The sequence below is a fragment of the Lepidothrix coronata genome, unplaced genomic scaffold, assembly GCF_001604755.1.
Source record: "Lepidothrix coronata isolate B3197 unplaced genomic scaffold, Lepidothrix_coronata-1.0 Scaffold24, whole genome shotgun sequence".
NCBI classification, from domain to species: Eukaryota; Metazoa; Chordata; class Aves; order Passeriformes; family Pipridae; genus Lepidothrix; species Lepidothrix coronata.
The window spans coordinates 7,313,251-7,327,550 of NW_016690204.1; the positions used below are offsets into that span (position 1 = coordinate 7,313,251).

At 41.1% G+C, this 14,300-nt stretch overlaps 1 protein-coding gene across 5 annotated transcripts in view; it reads left to right on the forward strand.

The window, feature by feature from the left end:
• The first annotated feature begins 6,633 nt into the window (after positions 1–6,633).
• Positions 6,634–14,300, forward strand: part of CPPED1 (calcineurin like phosphoesterase domain containing 1) — a 41,038-nt gene continuing 33,371 nt past the window's right edge. For 2 of the 5 annotated variants that reach the window (XM_017808997.1, XM_017809003.1), the window contains exon 1: positions 7,117–7,210. In XM_017808997.1, the coding sequence (XP_017664486.1) occupies positions 7,147–7,210 (64 nt within the window). In that variant the 5' untranslated portion in view covers positions 7,117–7,146. Of the gene's footprint in view, positions 6,747–7,116; positions 7,211–7,527; positions 7,655–8,997; positions 9,053–14,300 lie in introns of those variants that run through there. The other 3 variants (XM_017808998.1, XM_017809002.1, XM_017808999.1) reach the window with 3 other exon arrangements.

The window sequence follows — 14,300 nt, forward strand, 5'->3', positions numbered from 1 at the left end:
GAACAACAATGTCTCCACCATGTTATTAAATGAGCCTGACCAGGCTTCCTAAGTAAGGTGTAAGTTTTGTCTGATTTTAAAGCCTGCATGTCTCAAGCAGAAATGGATGCTGTGGTTTATTTTGCAAGGACACAGGGTAAATTTGCTGCAGAGTAAATCTGTGAAGCACTGATAGCCCTGTTAGCCTCCTGTTGCACACAGCACACAGCTTCTACACATCCTCTGCTCCTATGCCTGCAACCAACTGGCAAACATCAAAATGAGCTTTAATGGTTCCAAGTCATCTGGAGAAGAGGCACTTTAGTTAATTTTTATATTTTGCCTGCTGTACAGGGGACGTATCTTTATTGTGATTACCCTTCAGCAAATGTAGGAATGTATCAATAAGACCAAGCAATATTTCCATAAATAAAATTTTACTTCTCCATTGTTTTTAAACCAGAAAAAATAATCAAAGAGCAGGAAAGCCACTTTTCTATTGTCAATTAGCCTGCTTTTATATGGTTGGACATTGGACTCTGTTACATTTGTAACAGAGGTTTGAAAAATACTGGAGCATTAAAAATGTGAAAGAACACCACTCTGGGAATACAGACAGTGTTTGCTGTCACTGCCTTACTTGTTATGAATAAGTACAACTGGAAGGAATCTGAAAAAATCATTGCAAACACGATGAAGGAGGACAGAAGTGAAGGGCTAGTACAAAACAGGTGGATTACATTTGCCTTGTAGGGCATGCAGTCTTGTCCTCATCTATTATTAATTTTAAAAGTAGAAGCTTTGTGGTGCATGTTATGTCTTGACTCATAAATCAGCCTCTGTGTGCCTCTACCTGTGTTCAGATTTTTCTTTATCTCTTTTTACCCAAGGCCTTTAAAACACCTACAGATCTCTAGACCAGGAACCTGAGAGAAGTGGAAAATGTAATTTATTGCTGAGATAATACTGTTGAAAAATGGATTCTTCTGGTTATCTCATACAATCATTAATGAGAAAGGAAAGGTCCTTGAAATTCTGAAAAAACAAAAGTGCTATACACAGCTGAAAGACAGTCCACACTGAAACCTAAAAAAAATCAAGTACTATTTAATTTTCAAATCACATTTCCTACAAATTAAACTAAGAGGTTTGTAATAGCGATAATTACCTATTCAGCATCCTTCATCAGTCTCTGAACTCATTTTCTTCAGTCATTATTTGAACAAAAAAAAAACCCTTAAATGGGTCATTTATGCTTAAATTAATCTGTGCTTTTCCTGGAGTACCTTCTTTGTTCATCTCCAGCTTTAATTACTGAAAAACATTTTGTTTTATAGAAAACTGTGGCAAAATAGATGCATCCTTCATAGTCATCCTATCTCAGGAAGTTCAGTGACTGCTATATTAGTGACATCACAGATGGTAAAGTCAGTTTAAAGATCTATTTCACATGCAAAACCTGGCACACAATATGAGTGAATACTAATGTGCATGAGAGTTCTGTGAAGAGTTTAGGGGACATAAAACACAGCCTTACCAAGAGATTGCATCAGCAGTTGAGAGAATCTTTGCTGCTTTAGAGAATGATTTGAGCAGAGAGTAGTGCCAGTCTGGAACCCACGAAGGCCAATTAAGAGGAGGATTTATTTGCCTGATTGATGTGCCTTTTCCACTTACACAGAGGACATTTTGGTGGTGTCAAACCTCACTCTGTAGCAGAAGCTACAGTTTTGCAAAGTAGTATGACAGTGGTTTCTCTTTCACAGATTTTTTGTAATCAGTAATTTTTTTCCTCAGAGTAATCTGATGTCCTTGTTTCTTTCTACCCAGTTTGTTATGTCTTGTCAGATGGTGATGTACCTGTGCTTCTCAAAAATATATTTGGTTAAAATTTCGGTGAACCAAAACAAAATTCCCCTTTTCTGACAGAGGATGAAATCTCTATAGAAGAAGGAAAGAAAGAAAAAAGAAAATAAAGGAAGAAAGAGGAAGTATCAGTTTTTTCAAAACACCCAAACCTCTTGCATGTCACCTGTAACTTAAAAATTAGTTTTTCAGTCTGAAAAATAAATTTCTGCTTTGAGCAAGGAAACAAAGAGATTCATCCAGTACATTTGCAATGCATTTTGGGTTAAACAACGTAACAGTAAAGCAAGAATGTCCTTTTTGTACTCCTAGTTGAAAAAAATCTAAGTCCTCTGACTGTTTATTGAATTTTAATACTTGAAGGATAGCTGCTTCTTTGATTTTTTTTTTTTGCAAAAATAGCAACTGTTTTTAATGATCATCTGGGGTTTTATTTTTTTCTAATAAAATGTCACTTATCAGCAAAGAAGGAGAAAGGAATCTGAGAGTCATGCATACAGATGCATAAACTAAATACTGCTTCTTCTGCCAGATTTCTGCTTTTGTTTGTACATTAGTGGAAAATCTGTTTGTTTAAAATAAGAAAAGTCCAACAAGTCCAAATTTGAGATCAAGATGTGATATAAAAGCTCTTAAATCTGGATTTTCTTCTTAGACCAAGTCAAATAGTATATACTTGAAACCTGCACTACTCTAAAAACACCCAGATACATATGTGTGTATATAGACTAAATATTTATTTATATGCCTAATTCCCTTCCATTTTTGACTGGACAGATCTTGATAAACAGCATGAATCATGAACTTTAGATAGAAGGCAAATGCTGTCCAATTCTGACAGGATTAATTCTGGAGAACATTTAAGTCACAAAGTTTTGAGATAGTTCAGGATGAGGTGACAGTCAATGACAAATTTTCTGCATAACTTTGGAAATGGGTACTTCAATTAAAGCTTTGGGTTTTTTCACTTAGCTCTAGCCCTCCTGGACTCCTACACATTTTTTCTGTCTAGAAGTTTCAGTACAAACTCATGACCCGAACATCCATGGCTCTTCAGGAGTAGACACTTAATGCTTCAAAAATAAGCACTAGATCAAATAATTCCTTCTAGTCTAGCTCTCTCATTCACTGGAGTCTTTACTGGTCATGACTTTCTAATTTGCTGGCAGCCCAGGTCTCAATTACTCAGTGAAAGGTGCAAGTACTCAGTGTACCTGAAAATGAAATCTCAGGACAGGGAAATCTAAAATCAGAGGCACCCTGAATAAAGTAGAACTCTTGAATATTTGGCAGCACACAAAATGAACAAAACATCTTAGAAAGAGGACCAGTAGCTCTAGATAGAACGTGTATCTGTGTCAGAAAGTGGAATTCAGTGTGCAAAACAAATTGAGTTAAATAGTGTGTTTAACTCATTACATCAACTTTTATATCTCTCATAGTTACAGTGATTCAAGGAATATATTACAGGTTTCTTGAACAAATGGAGCCTGCCCACACTAAATGAGTCAGATAGAAATCAATTACATTGTAGACTCTTTACTGTGGAAATAATCAATGTCATCATTGTTCCCTTCCTAGCAACAAAATATTGGTCCTGGTCAACCAATCTTTTTAAGCTGGTTTGCACAAAACACTTTTAATGGTTTTTTATATTGTTTTGTGGGTCCTTTGAAAATGGTATCAAGGCCAAATATTAACAGAACCTTTTTTTAACATGGATAGCACTCTTTAGTGTAGTAATTCATTTTTAGTGTAGTAATTCATTTTTTGTTTGTATTGAACATCGAAGAAGCAGACCTTAAGTTTTATCATATTCTGTAATGTTTTAGGCTCAGATTGCCAAATGTATTTGTAATGGCATAGTCATCCTGGAGTCTTACTCTCAGCAATGGAACAGGAGCTAGAGTGGGAGATAGATGAGATACTACTCTAAGTTTTCAGAACTTACTGATTTGTATCCATTAGCTGTTCCTGGGAGAAGAATAGGAGCTGTATCATATGCCAAACCTTCCAAAATGTTACATCTGCTGGGAATGCTGTCCTATTCAAGGATTTATGGGAGCCGGAAAATGAGATTCATAGAAAACAGAAAATCCATTGTATGCATTATTTATTTTCAGTGTGTGTAAGTCCATACTCTTTCTAAACAAATACAGTTATGTGTGATCCTTTTTATATCACCAGGTTTTATCAATTTCCATTATTTTCTCTAACTTATCCCTCAAGGACTCATATATATCAGCACACACTGAAAACAGATGTTAACACTGTGTGTGTTGTTTACACCTCTGGTCTTCATTGGACTCCCTGAATTCCAGATGGCAGATAGTCATTCTGTTGTATGGATAAGATTAAAATAGTTTGCTTTCAAATCTGCATATCTGGCTGTGCTTTGTAATTTTAATTCTAATGTCTAGACCAACCTTGTTATGTCCTTTTCACCTCTTGTACTCTTCCCATTTTGTAATTTGTTGTCATCTTGTCATTTGCTGACAATAGAAAAAAAGATTCCCTCTTTCAGCCACTGCTTTTGACTATTTTGCTCCCCACTGGGGGTAGAGGGGGAGGCACCACCACACCTGTTTATATGATTTGCTCAACAGAGATAGTAAATTTTTGCATAATTTTCATGTCTTATTAATACTTAGTTTTATTGGTTCTTTATCTACGTCTCTCAAAGTGCATACAAGCTTCCTTTAAACTGCAGTGAGAAATAAAGTAGCATGTCTGTTACTGGATTTTTCAGAACTTCCAAGCATGACCTAATCCATACTAGAGAAAGTCTTAAAAGATCTGGAATCCACAGATCTGCACTATTCTAATCACAGGCCTTATTAAAGCTAAATCTTATATAAGCATTTCCTTTTCAATGCCTCTATTTCCCACTTTTTATCTCTTATTTTCAATGTACTGCATGGCCTTCCAGAATGATGTATTCTCCTCTGTATGCTCAAACTAACTTTATGTTAGTTAATATAAATTATTCTCAATTTATACTCTATAAATAAGACCAGGCACATGCTACTGTAAATTATTTATTCAGTGCCATTATATTCATGACACTTTGTATAACAAATCAAGTCCTAAGACAAAATTCTGCTGCTTTATCTAGGCCTCATCTGGAATAAGTCCATGAAAGTCTATATTAAACTAATATAGATCAGTAGTAACTTTAAACGATTTAGTCATAGTAAAATAAGTTTAGCTGTATAGTATTTGGTCCATGATCTTGGCTTCAAAAATGCATACTTCAAATTTGGCAGAGTAAAGGAAGCAGGAGAGAGCTGAAATCCCCCTCCTGCACACGCAGTCCTCATCCTCAGTTCTCATGTTTATATGCAAATGTCCCTTTATTTCTGCAGATGAAAACACTTCTGCACTCAGGCTGCAAAATCAGAAGAAAATGTGTTTCAAATTACAAAATGGAAATGCCTTGTGGTATCCTCATTACAGCAGACAATACTCAACACTGATATAATATCAGAGGATTCCATCTGAAGAGGAGGCTACATAGGCAGGCTGTCTACTCACCTTCACCATCACCCACAAAGAGCTGAGCACCCCAAGGCTCATCCATGACCCGTCCTGCAAAGAGATCGAGTACAGTACTGACAACAGAATTTCGTGGAGGAGAGCCCCCTACACACGCCTAGGAAAAAGAAGGCTGTGTAATTACAGAGATTTAGATAAATCTAGAAGGTCTTTGAATCCACATCTCTGCCAGGTCTGATTCAATCTTTCAGACATGCATGACCTGACAGGAAAAATGGTTGCCTTTAGCAACACAACCAGGTGAAATAAGACCAAGGTGTGCTGATCACAACCTCAGGGCCCTGCACTCCAGAACCACACTGTGCTGTCCTGCCAAAACACTCGTGCTCCTGCTACACTCCTTGGCCTGATCTTGACGGTATTTCACTTGCAAAATTCATCCCGAGCTTAGCTGAAGTCACGCAGCAGTCACATATTCTGGTTTATGGCTACTCAGCCCCATTAAGCAGATGAGAAGAAAATGGAAAAGAAACAGAAAAGGTAAAAAATTTCTTTCCATGATTGAGCCAATTGCTCTTATATTAGCATGAGCAGTTCCACCATGAGATTGTGATCACCTCTGATGGTGTTAGGATATTTAGATGGGCTGCACCTGAGACTCAAAAATGCACTTTAATTTTTATTTGCTTAATATACCACATGCTGCCTCATAAAGAGAGGAATTGACAAACACTACTTAATAAAAAAGACTTCCTCTAGCACTTTCCATCTAATGATCATCAAGCAGTTTACAAGCAGGACTGAAGCTGGTTTTATTTGTGGATAATAATAACCACATTTTACAGAGAGGAAAATAATCTAGCCATAGGAACACATTTTAGTTGACAACATTAACCTTATCTAGCACGTCAGTGACAGATTTCACACAATGAATAGAGGCACTCAGAGCTCTGCAGAGTAATCAGGTCCCGGCTGTTCAGCTGAGAAATCACAACCATGTTATCATTCCTGTATCGCTGGGTCAAAAAGGGACTGCAGTTCAGAAAGGATTCAGAAAACATTGCCTTGCAAGGGGTCACCCATGTATTTCAGTCATCACCTGACTGTGTACCTTGGTACTGAGAAAAACAGGAGCCTTGTGGGCCCTGGTCACTGCCCAGCACTGCCACGGGTAAAGGCAGGGCCCGCCCGGGCTGGGGGCAGTGACACGGAGTGGGCACAGAGACACTGTGCCTGCGCTTTTGCCATTCAACTTGTTTTTCCTTTTCAAGGAGACGTTGCTGTTGATGTCCAACTTCGTGAGAGCGAGTAAACACTGAGGAAACCAGACCTGGAGAACAACCCATCAAGGTCCAGAGGAAAGCTGCCAATGCTTTTAGATGACTCCGGTTTCCGTCAGTTCGCAGGTTAGGAACAAGCCGAAAAGGACGCAGATCTATTACTTTATTATTACTCATTGAAAAGCCAGCGCATCTCTGGGGCAGGTCCCACCCGCAGCCACCGCGGCCGCCCCCCTCACACGGCGGTGCCGGAGCCGCCGCGCTGCCCCCGGGGCTGTCCTAGAGGAGCCGCTCGGGCTGTCCCATGGGAGCCGCTCGCTCCAGAGCCACCTGCCCACCGCTCCCTGCCCTCGCACCCGCCCGACTCGGGCTGCCCCCTCCGCCCTCAGCGCGGCCACCGCCGCCACCGGGCCCCGCGGGGCCTCCCCGCCCGCGCCAGGCGCCGCCCCCGGCGGAGGCGGTGCCGCCCCCTCTGCCCGGGGCCCGGCGGCGGCGGTTCCCGGCAGCGGCCGCGCGGGGCCGGGCGATGGCGGCGGCGGGGGACGCGTTCCTGCGAGCCCGCGGCAGGACCCTGACCGCCTTCCGCCCAGGTACGGCCAGCGCCGGGCGGCACCGCGGGCGGGCACCGGCGGCTCTTGCCCGCCGCGCCGCCGGGCGGGAGGGGCGTGCGGTGCGGAGGGAGGCCCGGGGCTTCCCCGGCGGCGGCGGGAGGAGCTGCCGCCGGGGAGGGGAGGCGAGGGGGGCCGGGCCGGGGCTCTGGGCCGATGTCGGCGCCCGGAAGGCCGCGCTGGGGAGCGGGTGGCGCGGGGCGGCCGCGGCAAGGGGGGACTTGAGGCTGTGGCCGCCCCGCGGGGCCGGGGCCGCCCGGGTTTGTCACCGCGCTCTGGCTCTCTGAGGATGCCGGCGGTGCCCAGCGCCAGAGTCGTTTTCAGATGCTTGTCCGTGCTCCTAAAGCTGACCTGCATAGCCTGTGTTGGCACCAGCGCTGTGCTGGCGTGTGTTTGTACCTGTAAGGGTGACCGAACAGGTTACTGGTAGGTCACTGGTTTTGTTATTTTAAATGAAAGGCAGTCGTGCAATGGTTCGCAAGTAGGGAAGGTCCCGCTTCCTTCAGGGACGTCCAGCCTGTCTCAGGGTGCAGGTCAGCAGCACGGTTCCTCCCCAGGCCCTTCCAGGCTGTGCGGAGGCAGCACTGGGATCCCCTCGGCTGTAGCTCCTCTGGGGACGTGATTCCAGACTCCCCAGGTGAATAAGTGAGGAGGCCGTGCCAAGCCAACGCTGGCACAGCCACCTGTGGCTGTGGCTGGACTGACAGGGGAGCGTGTTGGACAGCTCTGTGTATGTCACCTGTTGGTAAAAGTCTCCCAAGGATGGAGGTTCTACAGTGTACGAAGGTTTCCCAGGGGCACAACTAACTCTGTTTTAAGAAATCTTTTCCTATTGCCGTGCGTGGAAGGTCTTTTATTTCCTTGTATTTATGAATTTCAGGTTGTATTGGTTTGGTGAGGTCGGCAAGGCTATTCAGTCCCTACAGTTTTGTGGTATTTTCTTGGGTTTCGCTGGAAATATTTGGCTTTGCTTGTTGCCAAATAAAGAAAAATCACCAACTCGGAGCATGTGAAGTATACGTATACAGTCATTCTGGCAACCTATTAATTGCAGATGGTCTGGTTGGTTTGGAACAGAATGCCTAGCATTTGCTGAGGGGACAGATGGCAGACAAGCCATCTAGTTATATCAACTGTATGGTGAAATTGTAACAAAAGGAATGTTCAACAGCAGTGTAAAAATTTCTGAATAAAAGCTTTATCTAAGTACTTCTTGAAAATTGCCATAAGCATGGAAGAAAATATGTCATTTGGGAATCTGTTTTCCGAGTGTGCTTCTTTCTCCTGAAGTGTCCTTGTTTGGAATTCTTTAAAGATTAATTGACGTTTTTCTTACCACTGGTTGTTTTTAATTTTGTTCAGGCTTTGTTAGGTGACCATTGTCCAGCTACCATCTTTGGATGCAATACTTCTTTGTAAATAATTTACTTAGCCCTTTCTTAACAGACTAAAGTTCAACACAACTAAATGATTGGGGAAAAAAAAAACAGAACCAAGGGCTGATAACATTGAAGCAAGATTTCTTGCAGTTTAAGATGCAAATCAGTTCTCTGTGTTTTGTTGCTTTCCTCAGTCTTTAGGTTTCACTCCTGTGTAAACTCGTAGCTACACAGAGCATTTACTGCCACTGCTATGGCTTGGCACACCTTTTCCTTTTATAATTTGAGACCCATCACTGAGAGCTTAATTGTGGTTTTTTTCTTATTACCCTTTCTGCAAAATCACTCTTCTACACCCTGATATTTGTTCAGTCTGCTTTTACGTAATGTGGATGTTATACCTGTAACCTGCTCTTTGTTATGGGACGTGAATCAGGAACTAGAGGTTAGTGACCTAAATTATCCATGTAATCAATGAGACACAGCAGTAAACAGTGCACAAATATCCTACTTTATTGGCAGGAGACCTTTCTATGCTCTGGCTTTACTTTTGAAATAAATTATCTGTCTTTTCCACTCGTGCGAAATTATGCTTCAGATGTCAACTACTTCTATTAGTATTTTAGTGAAGAAACAGGACCATATGTTTGGGTAAATGCTGTCTTCACCACTTCTCTCCAAAAGTCATGGGGTTATTTTGTTTTGGTTTGTTAAGTGTTTTTTTTGCATGCTGTGCAGAGAATTCCTGTGAAAGTAGGTAAACACTTTTTTCAAGTAACTAACGAAGTGATAGTACTGTCAGTTTAACTGGTTTAGAAGTGTCTCTTTGAACCTGTCTTTTGCTAGTTTTATTTGATGCTTCCAAAACCTTTATCTGGAGCAGGCAAATAACCCGTGTTGCCTACTCACGTTCTCAGTTATGTGTGTGATTCTATGTTCCTCTGTCATGCCTCCCTCACTAACCTTTTGCAAACTCTTCAAATTTATTCAGTTGCTTCTCATATTTTTTTCATTTTACTGTGTTCTCTATTCCTTTCCAATTCTTTTTTACCATTGCTGAATGTTGAGCTGACTTTGCTTTGTAGCACTTGCTAGAACTATGGTAGTTTATATGAAGTTGGTGATGTTTTTCCCATGTGCACTATCCTGTACATTTTTTGCATTGAAGTTGGTCAGCTCTTTTGGACTGTCACTGTCTAAGAAATCTCTCCCCAGTTCTTCACGACCAGGCATGATTTTCAGGCCACCAAAATGGCTTTGTTTTACCGAATCTCACTTCCTCGCTATTCAGTTGCTGTTACAGATTGTTCTGAAGCTGTTGAGCAGTGTAGGTCCCAGTAAACATCCAGATGGGATCTGTGTATCTTGTCCATTTCTTTTTTTCTTACCAGTTTTCTGTGCATGCAAGGACTTGCTCTCATATTTCAAGACCCAACTTCCTTAGGAGTCTTTGGTGAGTAATTCTTAGATGCCTGTTGGAGACAGGATCAAGTGGATCTCCCTTGTCCATGTAAAAGCTGTTGATTACTCTTTCTGAAGAATCAGTGAGCCCAGTAGTTACTGTCTTTGTTAGAGTTTCCATTCACTTGCCTGTACAGATGCCAGTTTTGCAGTCAGTCATTACCAGATTGCTCAGGAAACCCCTTTAAATGCAGGTGTGACAGTGGCCAGCTTCCTGTTCTTTGGTGCAGAGGAGCTGGTTTTCACTTCTGAGGAGTTCTATGAATGCCACCTCATCTGAGTGGTTTCTTAGTGTTCATGTCTCTTTGTTGAATCACCTCCTGGTATTTTGATTTGAGACAGGTCTGATGCACTTTCTGTTAGGAAGAATTCTCACGTCAGATCTTCGCAGGTTCCTTCCCAATAAACATGCATACAAAAATGTACCTTGTTTTTCTGCCCAGCCTTTGTCTTTAGGTGCATCTTGGTGTCTGGAACATCTCTTAACCTTGGTGAGTGTCTGGCAGGCTACCTGCTCCTAATTCCTCTACAAAAGGCTTTATTAGTTTTCAGATTTATGCTGAAATGTTCTTCATTTTTTTTTAGCTTGACTTCTCAGACTTTTGTATCTAACCTCCCAGTGTATAAAATCTTTTTATTTTCTTTATTTGGATGCTTAAGCTTTTCAAAGGATGCTGTCCTGCTCTAACTATCTTCCTTAAGGCTGTTATTTAACTTGTTTAGACTGTCTGGATTCTTTTTGATTTTCTGAAGTTCTTAGTGAAAGCTGTGCATATGGTCTGAGCCTCTGGGATAGTGTCTTTGAATAGTTTCCATGCTGCCTTCAAGGATTTTTGCACTTTTTAAAAGCATCATAATTACATATAATTCGCCCTCCTTTGAAATTAAATACAACTGCAGTTGATTTCTTATTTTTTCCTGCTTTCACATAAGTGTTGGATCTTGGCACATTACGATTACTGTTCTAGAGCTCTTCAACAGTAATATTTTTGAGCACTGATCAGAACTGCTTCCCAGCTTGCATATTCCATTCCCAATACTGTCTCCAACTCTCATATGAATTAGGCAAATTTTTACGTGGGTTTTGAGCAACTTTCTGTGACTTCACCTTGTCATTATGCAAGCCACCCCCCTTCACACCTACAGTTCTGGGCTGTAAAGTTTTTGTAATGAGTTTACATGTTAAATTTGGGGGTGGGCATAAGGCATGACTAGAATTTAGCATTCTGTAGCCCTCAGTACAAATAAACTGTGCCTGAGAGGACATTTCTTACCTTGATAATTATCTAAGAAGTTTGAAAGTACGTCTTTTGGAAATAGTAGCACTGGCTAATTTATGTGAGAAACTGTGTTCTGTCATTAAGTGTTTCTACTAGCAGAATTTCTGTAGTACATAATTTCTAAAATAATTACTCTTTAAAAGGTTTTATTTTCTCTCTGAAAATGTTTTGATACCTGTTTTGAAGGGTTTTTTTTCCCTGATGCGAAAAATTGCACCTTTCTCAACAAGTTGCCTTAGTCATTCCTCAAAACCTTCAATAGTCATATTTGGTAGACCCTCAGGTGCACATGGAAAATACAGCTGAAAGAAATGCTCATTTCACTAGATGGAAATCTTTTGAATTTGGACATACAGACAATAATGATAGGGTTTTTAGGCCATACCTATTGATAATATTTTAATAAATAACAAGAAATTATTAATAATTTAGTGCAAGTCCTTTATTGGTTTTCAAGCTATTTCAGGACTGAACGTAATAAAAACAAATTTTTGCTTATTGTATTGTCTATGTTGTATACATACTGACCTCACTTAAAAGATTCCATTTCCCTTCCTGCATTTAGGTTCTTTGGAAAACCAAGGTTGTGCTTCTTGCTTAATTTTACTTAGAAAAAGTCTCACAATTACACTCAGAGACAGCACAAGGCAGGAACCATGTATCTATTTCTGCTGTTCTCTCATCTTTCAGAAAAGTGAAATCGTTTCTCCTGCCAAACCCAACATGACAATGAGGGCACTTTCCTATTTATTATTACCCATGGCTTACTGAGCAGGCACTGGACATGTGTCCATGTTCGTTCTCCTCTGACACGATGGCATCTAGAGAGAGACTATGGACAGGAGTAACTTTTCATAACTAATTTGTTTCCACTAAATGTTGCGGAGTGTAGAGGAAGAAGAAAACGAATATACTGCTGAAACCAACGAGTGCACTTTTTAAAAAAATCTCCCCAGGGAAATGCTGGAAATCCCACCTGTACTGTGTGGCTGTCAGAGCCCAGTGGTTCCTGTGAGTGCTCTATAGATGCATGTTTGTGATCCTTGGAGATGGGGAAAGAAGAGAGAGGAGAACTAGGAAAAGCAAAAGGGGAAGAAATAAAGGCCCAGCAATGTTAGCTATTGTCCTCTAGAAATCGTGAGGCTCAGCTGAAATCCCACCTAAGTCCTTGAAGTGTCTTTTTGCCTGTGATCACAATCCGTGGCTGAGGATTTCTCCTGTGAATTGCTGCTGACTACTTCAGTCCTTCACAGAATTAATCCTTAGATAAAATTAGCAGCTGGCACTGTTTTTCAGGCAATGCTACTAAAAATACATTGCATCGATCCTCTGTCTGTACTTTGGAATGCACGGGAGCAGAAAGGGAGTAGGAAGCTATTGAAACTGAGGCAGAACATATCCCGAAGTTGGACATTCTGTGGCAATCAGCAAAACAGCAATTAAGGAGGCCTGGGAACAAAACAAATTTGAAATAGGAGTTTTCAGTGGCTTAGTGTGGAAGAGCAGCACCAGAGACATGGTTTGTCCTTCAGAAATGGAAAGGGGGTGTGCATCAGTTATTGGAGAAGTCTGCTGACTCTTTGCTGCATTTGTGTTTTCTTGTTTTTATGGTAAATTCTGAAGTTGCAAACAGCTTCTGTGTTCAAGGGAATGAGCAGCCAATTTGCAGGGATTCTCAGCTCCACTCAATTTTGTGATGGGAGAAGGCAGAAGAAATTATTGATTGAATCCTAATCTCCTATTGCTTTACCTAGCATGCACCTTGTGTAATACAACTGCCTAGCCCAGCTAAAAGCTTGAAAACTGAAACTCCTAGTGAGAAGGTTCCTTTAATGTTATTGTTATTCCCAGAGAAGCCATTGCTTGCTACGTTTGAAGGGATGATAGTGATTGTAGATGCTGTTTAACTGAAACCTGAAGGAGTAGCATCTAGGACGTGGATCGTGACTGGATGATTACTGCAAAAACAGCTGTTCCCCTTCCCACCACTTGCATCCAATGCTGTTTGTTAGTTCCCTCTGCCAGACTTTGGCATTCCCCTGGCATAGAGGCAGAATGATTTTTTTTGAGCACTCTTGAGATTCAGTGCAAAGACCAAAAAATGGCTCAGACAGATTTTTGTGGTGCCTGACACTGGGCAGATGAGTTTCCTTTGCATGGCCTACAGTACCTGTTCTGCTTGTGGGGGCCAACAAACAGCTGGTGAGGGAGAAAAGTAGGGTACAGAAGTTTTGCTAAGAATTATCAGGAGAGGGTTCATTGGTCAATCATTTAATTGTCAGGCAGAAGACATCTGGATCCATCTGTGGTTGTGGAAGATGCTTTTACCATCTTCCACTTTGCTGCCCTCTCACCATATTGCCTGTTGAAAGAGCTCTTGTCCAAGCCTATTCCTGGACTTTTAAGTAAAATTACTAAAATTGCACTGGTTGCAACACTTGGAACTTCAGCTGGATGGGTGTTATGCCTTCCACAGATAAGGAAAAACTTGCATAAACTCCTCTGAAGACAGACCAGTGAGGGCAGTGAAGAGTTATTTCCTGGGTGAGCTGAATTCAGAACAGGATTAGGGGTTGATGCAGCAGGTGCAAGTTTGCACTGGTAGTGTTGTACCAGTACAACTCTCTTCATGATATTCTGCTTTTATTTATAGTACTTTATAGTAATTAAAGCACATTCCTGATTTAAAAAAAAAAAAAAAACAAGTAGTAAGTTTAAACAGTGTCCTTATTTTGTTCCCATATACTTTTGTTTTGTGGGGAATAAAATCACTAAGTACCACTTGATAACTAATAAGCTAATGGAATTTGGTGTAAGTACTAGGGTTATTTGTTTTTAAATAGTGTTTCTAGTTGGACTGATCAAATAACAAATCAAAGGTAGAAAATATTCAACCTTACTCTTATTTTTGTAGCTACTTGATAAGTTATTGAATGCCACAGAAACAGCTAT